This window comes from Oncorhynchus keta, chromosome 19 (genome assembly GCF_023373465.1).
Source record: "Oncorhynchus keta strain PuntledgeMale-10-30-2019 chromosome 19, Oket_V2, whole genome shotgun sequence".
NCBI classification, from domain to species: Eukaryota; Metazoa; Chordata; class Actinopteri; order Salmoniformes; family Salmonidae; genus Oncorhynchus; species Oncorhynchus keta.
Window position 1 is genome coordinate 17,945,620 of NC_068439.1, and position 14,113 is coordinate 17,959,732.

The following is a 14,113-nucleotide window of genomic DNA, read 5'->3' on the forward strand; positions in this document are numbered from 1 at the left end:
GAAATGATCAGGCCTACTGTACATCTTACTGTAGAAATGATCAGGCCTACTGTACATCTTACTGTAGAAATGATCAGGCCTACTGTACATCTTACTGTAGAAATGATCAGGCCTACTGTACATCTTACTGTAGAAATGATTGTTGATAGAAAGTCTAGATTGGAACTGTTGCTGTTTTAATACATCTTTTTTAAAATTCTGAACTGGAATACAGATGTAGACCAGAAAACACACACATACACACAGTCCTAATGAGAGGTGTGTGGCTGGTTGAAGTATACAACAAGCATGTATGTGGTGCCAAACTGGATCAGAACAGGAGACCGCTTCCTGCTGCAGATGAGCGACCCAGAACTGTGAGTGTTTGCCTCAAAAAGCATCTTGCTTCAATCAGTTTATTCCAGTTCAGAATACAAATTCTGGATGTTTGGTCCGGACGTGTCGTTTTATTAATTTGTTCGTTTGAGACTCATTACTAAGCACTTCCCCACACAAAACACATTGTGGGAGCTCCTCGTTATTTCTCAAAGTTTGTATGAAAGAGACAAAAAGTAATTACTGTATTTGACGATTGAGCTCAGTCGGAATTTGTGGCTAGCATGAGTCCATTTCATGATGGCGAGTGGGAATAACAAGGCAGTGCCTTGAACGACAGTGCTGCAGCGTGTGGGTCGTGGAGTGATCATCAACAACACCTCAGAAAAAAAGATCCGGTAAACCGCGAAGCACACCGGCATCTCCCTCTACCTTTACCTCTGCCTCTGCCACTCGCGCAGCAGCCAAACTGAGCAGAGAGCGCACTGAACCGAGAGCGCAGTTGCACTTGGTCAAATCAATTCCAGTAATGAATGAAATAATTATACATTTACGTCGCGACCCATGACCCACCATTAACAATTAATGACAAAGTGAAAACATGTTTTTTGAATCTTTTCAAATGTATTGAAAATAATTTACACAAGTACTCACATCCCTCAGTCAATACATGTTTGAATTGGTAAGTCACTAAGAGCTTTGTACACCTCGATTGTACAATATTCGCAAGTTATTATTTTTAAAAATCTTCACGCTCTGTCAAATCATTACTAGATAGCCATTTGCAGGTTATTCCATAGATGTTCAAACCAATTTAAGTTTAAACTGTAACCTGGCCACTTAGGAACATACAATGTTATCTTGGTAAGTAACTCCAGTGTATGTATATGTGGCCTTCTGTTTTAGGTTATTGTCCTGTTGAATTTGTCTCCCTGTGTCTGTTGGAAAGCAGACAGAACCAGACTGAACCAGGTTTTCCTCAAGGATTCTGCCTGTGCTTAGTTCTATTCTGTTTTTCTTAACCTAAAAAACGCCCTAGTCCTTCCCGAAGACAAGTATACCCATAACATGATGCAGCCTCCACTGAGTGGTACTCAGTGTTGTGTTGTATTTGTATTCAGGACATAAAGTTTTGCAGTTTTACTTTAGTGCCTTATTGCAAACAGGATGCATGTTTTGGAATATTTGTTTATTCTGTAAAGGCTTCCTTCTTTTTACTCTGTCATTTAGGTTAGTATTGTGGAGTAACTACAATGTTGTTGATCATCCTCAGTTTTCTCTTATCACAGCTATTAAACTCTGTGACTGTTTAAAAGTCACGATTCGCCTCGGTGAAATCCCTGAGCGGTTTCCTTCCACTCCGCCAACTACGTTTGGAAGGATGCCTCTATCTTTGTAGTGACTGGGTCTATTGACACCCAAAGGGTCATTAATAACTTAATCATGCTCAAAGGGGTATTCAAGTTTCCCTTGTTTGAGAAGCATTGGAAAACCTCCCTGGGGTTTGTGGTTGAATATGTGTTTGAAATTCACTGCTCAGCTGAGGGACCTTACAGGTAATTACACGTATGTGTGGTGTACAGAGATGAGGAAGCCATTAAAAAAAACATGTTAAACACTATTATTGCACACAGAGTGAGTAACTTATGTGACTTGGTAAGTATATTTTTACTCCTGAACTTATTTAGACTTCCCATAACAAAAGGGTTAAATACTTACTGACTCAATTGACATTTCAGCTTTTCAGTTTTTATTAATTTGTAAAAATGTCTAAAACATAATTCCACTTTGACCTTATACTCACAGACACACACAAACATTATGAAAAGTTAAATGACACATCATCATATTATGAGACCCAAACTGAATCAGAAGAACAGGGCCGGAAGTGGATCCCCTACAGGGCCGATCAGATAAGGAGCAGATAAACTGCCTCAATGACAGCTCTCAGCAGCTCTACTTAGAGTTGTTCAAGCCAACAACAGCAAACCTTCCAACTCCAGTTTTTATTATGTGGCTTTAACATTATAAATAGGGTTAAGTGCCTTGCTCAAGGGCACATTGACAGATTTTTCACTTTGTAGGCTCAGGTATTCAAACCACTGACCTTCTGGGTTACTGGCCCAATGCTCTAACCGCTAGGCTACCTGCTGCCTTTACAAGGGAAAGGTGTGTTCATAAACCTTATCATTCCTAATCCTAGTCACCCATGTTTTCATGTCTAGAATAGACAGCCCAGTCAGACAGTACTCAACGAATACCTGATGACTCAGAGTAGACTAAACAATAGAGTATTTGGCCGGGACGGTGTGTTGGGGGTTGGGATTTAGAGAGGGATGGGGTGTTGGGGGTTGGGATTTAGAGAGGGACGGGGTGTTGGGGGTTGGGAGAGAGTGGGATGGGGTGTTGGGGGTTGAGGGTTGGGAGTCAGAGGGATGGGGTGTTGGAGGTTGAGGGTTGGGAGAGAGAGGGATGGGGGGTTGGGAGTTAGAGAGGGATGGAGTGTTGGGGGTTGGGTGTCAGAGAGGGAAGGAGTGTTGGGGGTTGGGAGTCAGAGAGAGATGGGGTGTTGGGGGTTGGGAGTCAGAGAGGGAAGGAGTGTTGGGGGTTGGGGGTCAGAGCGGGAAGGGGGTTGGGAGTCAGAGGGGTTGGGAGAAATTGCCCTTTGGCACAGATCTAAGATCAGCTTACCCTCCCCAAAACCTACCCTCACATATATTGATCTCTAAACATCTAAACTGACCCTTCATCATCGTCTAGGGACAACTTCATTCTCCTTCTAGGGAGACAGAAGATTTGGAGTGGGGGTGGGGAGATAGAAGGATTGGGGGTGTGGCGCCAGAAGAATTAGGGTGGGGGTGAGGAAATATAAGGATTGGGTGTGAGGAAATATAAGGATTGGGGGTGGGGGTGAGGAAATATATGGATTGGGTGTGAGGAAATATAAGGATTGGGGGTGGGGGTGAGGAAATATAAGGATTGGGGGTGGGGGTGAGGAAATATAAGGATTGGGGGTGGGGATGGTGAGCCAGAAGAATTGGGGTGGGGAGATGGGGCAGGAGAGGGGTGGGTAGCTAGGCAATCCAGGTGTGTAGTGTCTGCCAGCCTACATTTTTGTGGTCTCCGCGGTCTGTCTGCGTGACAGAGGACTGAAGCCAAGGTCTGTCTCAGAGACTCAGATCGACCGACAGACCGACAGAGAGGGAATCTCTTACTCACACTGAACACAACACACCTGTGGTAGTATGCAGGTCTGGGAATGTTGACGGGTTGATGTTTTTTTATTTGATCATTTGGTATATGTAAACAAATACTAGACTTAGATATTGATAATCTAAAAAATTTAAAATATAATAAAATATGAATGCATGGATTTATTCCAGAATTTAGAAAGGTTAACACTGAATCCATGAGATCAAAAGTAATACATTCATTTTCCTATAAGTGCTGCCTCTAACATACTGTACAATGGATAAAAGCTCTATCAGATGGGAGATGATTGACAGCCTTACCCTGTGATTCTGACGGAGTGTGTGTTGTGTTTGCGGTAGTGTGGTGGTTTGGTGAAGCTGACGTCTGTGTGTCTGTAGATTCCACTCTTATAGACGAAGAAGTCCTCATGGACCTCCAGGATGGCTGCAGGATACACAGGGGGAAAAACACTATCAAAGGACTGGATACACAGGGGGAAAAACACTATCAAAGGACTGGATACACAGGGGGAAAACACTATCAAAGGACTGGATACACAGGGGGAAAAACACTATCAATGGACTGGATACACAGGGGGAAAAACACTATCAATGGACTGGATACACAGGGGGAAAACACTATCAATGGACTGGATACACAGGGGGAAAACACTATCAATGGACTGGATACACAGGGGGAAAAACACTATCAATGGACTGGATACACAGGGGGAAAAACACTATCAATGGACTGGATACACAGGGGGAAAACACTATCAATGGACTGGATACACAGGGGGAAAACACTATCAATGGACTGGATACACAGGGGGAAAACACTATCAATGGACTGGATACACAGGGGGAAAACACTATCAATGGACTGGATACACAGGGGGAAAACACTATCAATGGACTGGATACACAGGGGGAAAACACTATCAATGGACTGGATACACAGGGGGAAAACACTATCAATGGACTGGATACACAGGGGGAAAAACACTATCAATGGACTGGATACACAGGGGGAAAAACACTATCAATGGACTGGATACGCAGGGGGAAAAACACTATCAATGGACTGGATACACAGGGGGGGAAACACTATCAATGGACTGGATACACAGGGGGAAAAACATTATCAATGGACTGGATACACAGAATAAAAAACACTATCAATGGACTGGATACACAAGGGGGAAAACACATTATCAATGGACTGGATACACAAGAATAAAAACATTATCAATGGACTGGATACACAGAATAAAAAACACTATCAATGGACTGGATACACAAGGGGGAAAACACATTATCAATGGACTGGATACACAAGAATAAAAACACATTATCAATGGACTGGATACACAAGAATAAAAACACATTATCAATGGACTGGATACACAAGAAAACACATTATCAATGGACTGGATACACAAGAATAAAAACACTATCAATGGACTGGATACACAAGAATAAAAACACTATCAATGGACTGGATACACAAGAATAAAAACACATTATCAATGGACTGGATACACAAGAATAAAAACACATTATCAATGGACTGGATACAAAAGAATAAAAACACATTATCAATGGACTGGATACACAAGAATGGAAAACAGGGGGAAACACTATCAATGGACTGGATACACAGAATAAAAACACATTATCAATGGACTGGATACACAAGAATAAAAACACATTATCAATGGACTGGATACACAAGAAGAAAAACACATTATCGATGGACTGGATACACAAGAATAAAAACACATTATCGATGGACTGGATACACAAGAATAAAAACACACTATCATTGGACTGGATACACAAGAATAAAAACACATTATCAATGGACTGGATACACAAGAATAAAAACAGATTATAGATTAACTTGACACACAGATACACACACTTTTTACACCCAAACCAAACCAATCTATAGCTTTGCAGGTGGTTATAAAAGGACCAACCAAAGGCAGTGTCATGCCTCAATATTGTTGAAAAACATAGATAGAATCAACTTGACCATTAATTCTAGTCAGGTAGGGCCTAATTCAGACTTGAGATAAGGAGACTCAACATGTACTTAAGTAAAACATGTTAAGTCTACTTATATCAAGTCTGAATAGGGCCCATAAAGCATAGCTGTAGTTTGAAGGTAACCAATTTAGACTCCAACTTTGTACATCGGGCATATAGTTTCTATGCTTGACTGATAGCAAAGAGAGTTCAGCCATATAAGTTCCTTCTTGCACTAAACTGAAATTAATACACCACTAGGAAAAAACAAACTCAAAAGCTAATTCAATTTCCTAATTTCTTAAATTTTTCCGAGCACGGTTTCCCATTTCCCCCTGAGAAGAAAACATCCAAAAATCAGAGTGCAGCTGTGGTGTTGGGCCACTTTGAACCGGTGCATTATAAACTCTGAACTCCCTGTGACTTTCTCATTAGTAACCCACCTGGGATAAACAATCTGGAACGCTCACTGAGTCATTTCCACATTTGGAAGGACTACCTGTTCTTACTGGGCTACCGTTCTCTTTGTCTCCTACGGACAAACAAGGACACACACTGCTCTCTGGCAAAGGTAACAACAGAAATTCAAGGGAGAAGAAAAGAGGAAAATGTGACAAAAGGCCAATGTTTCAGTCCTGCTGTTTGGAACAATACAACAAGGCTGGCACAGGCTCACAGACTATCTCTGCACAACCACACGTACACGCACACAAATATATTTTTTATTTGATTTAACCTTTATTTATAAAGGTTTTTCTCATTGAGATGAAACAAAACAACTTACATACACAATATTGAACAAAACTATAAACACACATACAGTACAACAATTACATATTACGTAAAGAAACCCAAATGTCATAACTAAAAACAGCTGTCCTAAAGACAATTATACTGTTCTATGATATTTACATCAACCAAGTGTAAAAAAAAATCCACCAACGTGACTAGATCATACAATTTAAAATGTTCAGGAGAGAAATTCCAGGACCACGGCGCTGAGTAACTAAAACTATTTCTACCATGACCTGTTCTAATTCTTGGTGCTGTTAAAAGCAAATGAGAATGGGACCGTAAATTATATTTATTTACTGACCTGATTAAAAAAGATAGTGGCATTTTACCCAATATGGCCTTATAAATCAGTGTATACCAGTGTTTAAGCCTATGCAAGGTCAATGACAACCAGCCAACAATGCTGTAGAGATCACAACCTGAGGGCCACATGATATACTGAATCAAGTGCTCTCGGGGTGGTGGTTGAGGCCTGCATATATATAACATCACTAAAATCTAAAGCCGCCAGTAATGTACATCGTACCAGCTCCTTCCTGGCCTCCAGAGAAAAACAAAGACTTATGCCGATAGTAAAAACCTATTCTCAGCTTGAGCTCTCCATATGAACAGTGAAGCTCAGCTTGTCATCCACCCACACTCCCAAATATTTATACACTTTGACTTGCTCTATAGTATGTCCACCCAATATAGCAATGAAAAGATTAGTAACATGCCTGGCATTTGAAAATACCATGCGTTTTGTTTTACCTGAATTCAGAACCAGCATCAAATGATACAGATTTCTTTTGTATGTTGTTAAATGATCTTGGGCATTTTCAAAAGATAAAGATAAACTACTACCACTTGAATGAAGAACAGCATCATCTGCATAAAAATGAACATCCGCTGTTTTAATATGATCCCCAATGTTGTTGATATACAAAATGAACAACAGTGGGCCCAAAATAAAACCTTACGGAACACCTGAGCACAACTCTATGGACTCAGATTTACAACCATCTGCTATTACCCATTGTGTACGATTTGAAAGGTAATTTATAAACCAATCTAGAGCATGACCAACAATTCCACAACATTTTAACCATTGCACTAACACAGCATGGTTCACGGTGTCAAATGCCTTCGACAAATCAATAAAGACAGACGCACAATGTAACTTCTTGTCAAGAGCCCAGTGGATGTCATTTAAAACCTTCAATGTTGCAGAAACAATGCTGTGGCCAGACCGAAAACCTGATTGCATTCCATTTAAGATGTTGTTTCTTGGAGGTAGGCCTTCAGCTGCCTACTAACAAAGGACTCCAGTACCTTAGACAGTACAGACAATTTTGATATGGGTCGATAGTTGTCAAGTAGCGAAGGATCTCCACCTTCCAGGAGAGGCAGTACAAAAGCAGATTTCCATAACTTCCGGGTGCGCAGTGGTTAAGGGCGCTGTACTGCAGTGCCAGCTGTGCCACCAGAGACTCGCGCCCAAGCTCTGTCGTAACCGGCCGCGACCGGGAGGTCCGTGGGGCGACGCACAATTGGCCTAGCATCGTCCGGGTTAGGGAGGGTTTGGCCGGTAGGGAAATCCTTGTCTCATCGCGCACCAGCGACTCCTGTGGTTGGCCGGGCACAGTGCGCACTAACCAAGGTTGCCAGGTGCACAGTGTTTCCTCCGACACATTGGTGCGGCTGGCTTCCGGGTTGGATGGTCGATGTGTTAAGAAGCAGTGCGGCTTGGTTGGGTTGTGTATCGGAGGACGCATGACTTTCAAGCTTCGTCTCTCCCGAGCCCGTACGGGAGTTGTAGCGACGAGACAAGATAGTAGCTACTAAACAATTGGATACCACGAAATTGGGAAGAAAAAGGGGTCAAATTTAAAATATATATATTTTTAAAACATGTTAAGGGAGAGCAATGATGTCTGCAGCTAGGTGTAGGAGGCGGAGGTCTAGATCATTAGGATTTCCTTTCTATCAATTTCTTACACAGGATCGGTACATCCGAATATCACACTTGCGGGACAGGTACAGGATGGCAACAACAACTGCCCGAGTTACAGTAGGAATGCACAATCCCTCCATCAGTGCTTAGACTGTCCTCAATAGGCTGAGAGAAGCTGTAATGAGAGCTTGAAGGCCTGTTGTAAAGGCAGATCATCACCAGACCTCACCGGCAAGAACGTCACCAATGGGCACAAACCCACTGTCGTTGGACCAGACACAGGACTGGCAAAAAGGGCTCTTCACTGACAAGTCGTGGTTTTGTCTCACCAGAGGTGATAGTCGGATTCGTGTTTATCGTCGAAGGAATGAGCCTTACACCGAGGCCTGTACTTTGGAGGTGGAGGGATCGATTTGGAGGTGGAGGGTCCGTCATGGTCTGGGACGGTGTGTCACAGCATCATCGGACTGAGCTTGTTGTCAATGCAGACAATCTCAACGCTGTGCGTTACAGGGAAGACATCCTCCTCCCTCATGTGGTACTCTTTCTGCAGGCTCATCCTGACATGACCCTCCAGCATGACAATGCCACCAGCCATACTGCTTGTTCTGTGTGTGATTTCCTGCAAGACAGGAATGTCAGTGTTCTGCCATGGTCAGCGAAGAGCCCAGATCTCAATCCCATTGAGCACGTCTGGGACCTGTTGGATCGGAGTCTGAGGGCTAGGGCCATTCCCCCCAGAAATGTCTGGGAACTTGCAGGTGCCTTGGCGGAAGAGTGGGGTAACATCTCACAGCAGGAACTGGCAAATCTGGTGCAGTCCATGAGGAGGAGATGAAAATCATTTAGAAGACAACTAGAAGCCCGTGTTTAGAAAACAACGTGAAGCCCGTGTTTAGAAGACAACGTGAAGCCCGTGTTTAGAAGACAACGTGAAGCCCGTGTATAGAAGACAACGTGAAGCCCATGTCATGAAGACAACTAGAGGCCCGTGTTTAGAAGACAACTAGAGAGGCCCGTGTTTAGGAGACAACGTGAAGTCCATGTTTAGAAGACAACGTGAAGCCTGTGTTTAGAAGACAACTACTAGCCCGTGTTTAGAAGACAACTAGAGAGGCCCATGTTTGGAAGACAACGCGACACCCATGTTATGAAGACAACGTGAAGCCTGTGTTTAGAAGACAACTAGAGAGGCCCGTGTTTAGGAGACAACGTGAAGCCCATGTTTAGAAGACAACGTGAAGCCCATGTTTAGAAGACAACGTGAAGCCCATGTATAGAAGACAACATGAAGCCTGTGTTTAGAAGACAACTAGAAGCCCGTGTTTAGAAGACAACGTGAAGCCCGTGTTTAGAAGACAACGTGAAGCCCGTGTTTAGAAGACAACTAGAAGCCCGTGTTTAGAAGACAACTAGAAGCAAGTGTTTAGAAGACAACGTGAAGCCCATGTATAGAAGACAACGTGAAGCCCATGTATAGAAGACAACATGAAGCCTGTGTTTAGAAGACAACTAGAAGCCCGTGTTTAGAAGACAACTAGAAGCCCGTGTTTAGAAGACAACGTGAAGCCCATGTATAGAAGACAACGTGAAGCCCATGTTAGAAGACAACGTGAAGCCCATGTATAGAAGACAACATGAAGCCCGTGTTTAGAAGACAACTTGAAGCCCGTGTTTAGAAGACAACGTGAAGCCCGTGTTTAGAAGACAACGTGAAGCCCGTGTTTAGAAGACAACGTGAAGCCCGTGTTTAGAAGACAACGTGAAGCCCGTGTTTAGAAGACAACGTGAAGCCCGTGTTTAGAGACAACTAGAAGCCCATGTATAGGAGACAACTAGAAGCCCGTGTTTAGGAGACAACTAGAAGCCCATGTATAGGAGACAACTAGAAGCCCATGTATAGGAGACAACTAGAAGCCCGTGTTTAGGAGACAACTAGAAGCCCGTGTTTAGGAGACAACGTGAAGCCCATGTTTAGAAGACAACGTGAAGCCCATGTTTAGAAGACAACGTGAAGCCCATGTTTAGAAGACAACATGAAGCCCGTGTTTAGAAGACAACTTGAAGCCCGTGTTTAGAAGACAACGTGAAGCCCGTGTTTAGAAGACAACGTGAAGCCCGTGTTTAGAAGACAACGTGAAGCCCGTGTTTAGAAGACAACGTGAAGCCCGTGTTTAGAAGACAACGTGAAGCCTGTGTTTAGAAGACAACTAGAGAGGCCCGTGTTTAGAAGACAATGTGAAGCCTGTGTTTAGAAGACAACGAGAGGCCCGTGTTTAGAAGACAACGTGAAGCCCGTGTTTAGAAGACAACGTGAAGCCTGTGTTTAGAAGACAACTAGAGAGGCCCATGTTTAGAAGACAACGTGAAGCCTGTGTTTAGAAGACAACTAGAGAGGCCCGTGTTTAGAAGACAACGTGAAGCCCGTGTTTAGAAGACAACTTGAAGCCCGTGTTTAGAAGACAACGTGAAGCCCGTGTTTAGAAGACAACGTGAAGCCCGTGTTTAGAAGACAACGTGAAGCCCATGTATAGAAGACAACATGAAGCCCGTGTTTAGAAGACAACGTGAAGCCCGTGTTTAGGAGACAACTAGAAGCCCGTGTTAAGAAGACAACATGAAGCCCGTGTTTAGAAGACAACGTGAAGCCCGTGTTTAGAAGACAACGTGAAGCCCGTGTATAGAAGACAACATGAAGCCTGTGTTTAGGAGACAACTAGAAGCCCGTGTTTAGGAGACAACTAGAAGCCCATGTATAGGAGACAACTAGAAGCCCATGTATAGGAGACAACTAGAAGCCCGTGTTTAGGAGACAACTAGAAGCCCATGTTTAGGAGACAACGTGAAGCCCATGTTTAGAAGACAACGTGAAGCCCATGTTTAGAAGACAACGTGAAGCCCATGTATAGAAGACAACGTGAAGCCCATGTATAGAAGACAACATGAAGCCTGTGTTTAGAAGACAACGTGAAGCCCGTGTTTAGAAGACAACGTGAAGCCTGTGTTTAGAAGACAACTAGAGAGGCCCGTGTTTAGAAGACAACGTGAAGCCTGTGTTTAGAAGACAACTAGAGAGGCCCGTGTTTAGAAGACAACGTGAAGCCCGTGTTTAGAAGACAACGTGAAGCCTGTGTTTAGAAGACAACTAGAGAGGCCCATGTTTAGAAGACAACGTGAAGCCTGTGTTTAGAAGACAACTAGAGAGGCCCGTGTTTAGAAGACAACGTGAAGCCCGTGTTTAGAAGACAACTTGAAGCGCGTGTTTAGAAGACAACGTGAAGCCTGTGTTTAGAAGACAACGTGAAGCCCGTGTTTAGAAGACAATGTAGAAGACAAAGCCCATGTATAGAAGACAACATGAAGCCCGTGTTTAGAAGACAACGTGAAGCCCGTGTTTAGGAGACAACTAGAAGCCCGTGTTAAGAAGACAACGTGAAGCCCGTGTTTAGAAGACAACGTGAAGCCCGTGTTTAGAAGACAACGTGAAGCCCGTGTATAGAAGACAACATGAAGCCTGTGTTTAGAGACAACTAGAAGCCTGTGTTTAGGAGACAACTAGAAGCCCATGTATAGGAGACATTTAATACTATCCCCATGTATAGGAGACAACTAGAAGCCCGTGTTTAGAGACAACGTGAAGCCCATGTTTAGAAGACAACGTGAAGCCCATGTTTAGAAGACAACATGAAACCCATGTTTAGAAGACAACATGAAGCCTGTGTTTAGAAGACAACTAGAAGCCCGTGTTTAGAAGACAACGTGAAGCCCGTGTTTAGAAGACAACGTGAAGCCTGTGTTTAGAAGACAACGTGAAGCCCGTGTTTAGAAGACAACGTGAAGCCCGTGTTTAGAAGACAACGTGAAGCCCGTGTTTAGAAGACAACGTGAAGCCTGTGTTTAGAAGACAACTAGAGAGGCCCATGTTTAGAAGACAACGTGAAGCCCGTGTTTAGAAGACAACGTGAAGCCGTGTTTAGAAGACAACGTGAAGCCGTGTTTAGAAGACAACGTGAAGCCCGTGTTTAGAAGACAACGTGAAGCCCGTGTTTAGAATGGCTTTGCATTCTAGAAAGGGAGAGGTAGTTCAGATTTATTTTGTTTTTTAATACTATCCCTTACATAAGAGCAGATACTTGCTGATACTTGCTGACGTTAACCAGTCATTAACCTTTCTTTAGCCAGGTGTTTTCCAGGTGACACATTTTTTTATTTATATATATATATATATATTTTTATCCTGTTTTTTACCCTGTTTTCTCCCCAATTTCGTGGTATCCAATTGTTTCAAGTAGCTACGATCTTGTCTAATCGCTACAACTCCTGTACGGGCTCGGGAGATACGAAGGTTGAAAGTCTCCGATACATAACCCAACCAAGCCGCACTGGTTCTTAACACAGCGCACATCCAACCCGGAAGCCAGCCGCACCAATGTGTCGGAGGAAACACCGTGCACCTGGCAACCTTGGTTAGCGCGCACTGCGCCCGGCCCGCCACAGGAGTCGCTGGTGCGCAATGAGACAAGGATATCCCTACCGGCCAACCCCTCCCTAACCCGGACGACGCTAGGCCAATTGTGCGTCGCCCCACGGACCTCCCGGTCGCAGCCGTTTCCGACAGAGCCTGTCGTAAAGTCCTCAACTGGCAGCTACATTAAGTACTACCCTCAAAACACCAGTCACAAAGTCAACAGTAAAGAGGTGACTCCGGGATGTTGGCCTTTGCTAGTTGAACTACATGTAGTTCACTACTCCCCAACACTGACCACAGTGCAATACTAAATATAATACATTTAATATATCATACTATATATAATATTATAACCTGGGTGGTTTGAGACCTGAATGCTGACTGGCTGACACCTGTGGTATATAGTGGCAGTGTAGCCTAGTGGTTAGAGCGTTGGACTAGTAACCGAAAGGTTGCAAGTTCGAATCCCCGAGCTGACAAGGTACAAATCTGTCTTTCTGCCCCTGAACAGGCAGTTAACCCACTGTTCCTATGCCATCATTGAAAATAAGAATTTGTTCTTAACTGACTTGCCTAGTTAAATATAGGTAAATAATAATATCAGACTGTATACCATATGACAAAACATTGCTTTGTACTGCGCTAATTAAGTTGGTAGACAGTTTATAATAGCAATAAGGCACCTCTGGGTTTGTGGTATATAATATGGTGGTTGCGTTGTGCATAAGAACAGCCCTTAGCTGGTGTTTAATGGCATTATTGCTTAATTCAATTCCACTATATTATAAAAACAAACACATTCTGTAGCCTGACTCCAATCACTGACAAAGAATCTCTCATACCCAATCCTGCTCTTTAAGCAAAACCCAAGGCTTTGTTGCCCTTCTGAATTCATTCCTAAAACCAAGAGATTGCTCTGAACGCTACAGCAAACACACATGGTTCCAGTAGCTCATTCTTTTATAGCTGCTAATGGCAATAACACACACACACACACACACACACACACACACACACACACACACACACACACACACACACACACACACACACACACACACACACACACACACACACACACACACACACACATCACACACACACACACACACACACACACACACACACACTTCATGAGTCATCTTCTGAAGAAACATCCTACCTTGCACTGGGAAAAGATTACAGAATCTGATTAGATGATCTCCTTCTCCTGATTGATGAAACAAAATGTATAGAACTGTGATTAGATGAAAGGAAAAAGATGGACAGAACTGTGATTAGATGAAAGGAAAAGATGGACAGAACTGTGATTAGATGAAAGGAAAAGATGGACAGAACTGTGATTAGATGAAAGGAAAAGATGGACAGAACTGATTAGAT

The 14,113-nt window shown here is 43.2% G+C and overlaps 1 protein-coding gene across 1 annotated transcript in view; it reads right to left on the reverse strand.

Annotated features, from left to right (window-relative positions):
- LOC118375655 (tubulointerstitial nephritis antigen-like) overlaps positions 1-14,113 on the reverse strand; it is a 91,976-nt gene that overhangs the window by 12,530 nt on the left and 65,333 nt on the right. The window contains exons 10-11 of the mRNA XM_052469918.1: positions 5,923-5,954; positions 3,828-3,951 (exon numbers count right to left, since the gene is read on the reverse strand). Of these exons, the coding sequence (XP_052325878.1) occupies positions 3,828-3,951; positions 5,923-5,954 (156 nt within the window). The remainder of the gene's footprint in view (positions 1-3,827; positions 3,952-5,922; positions 5,955-14,113) is intronic.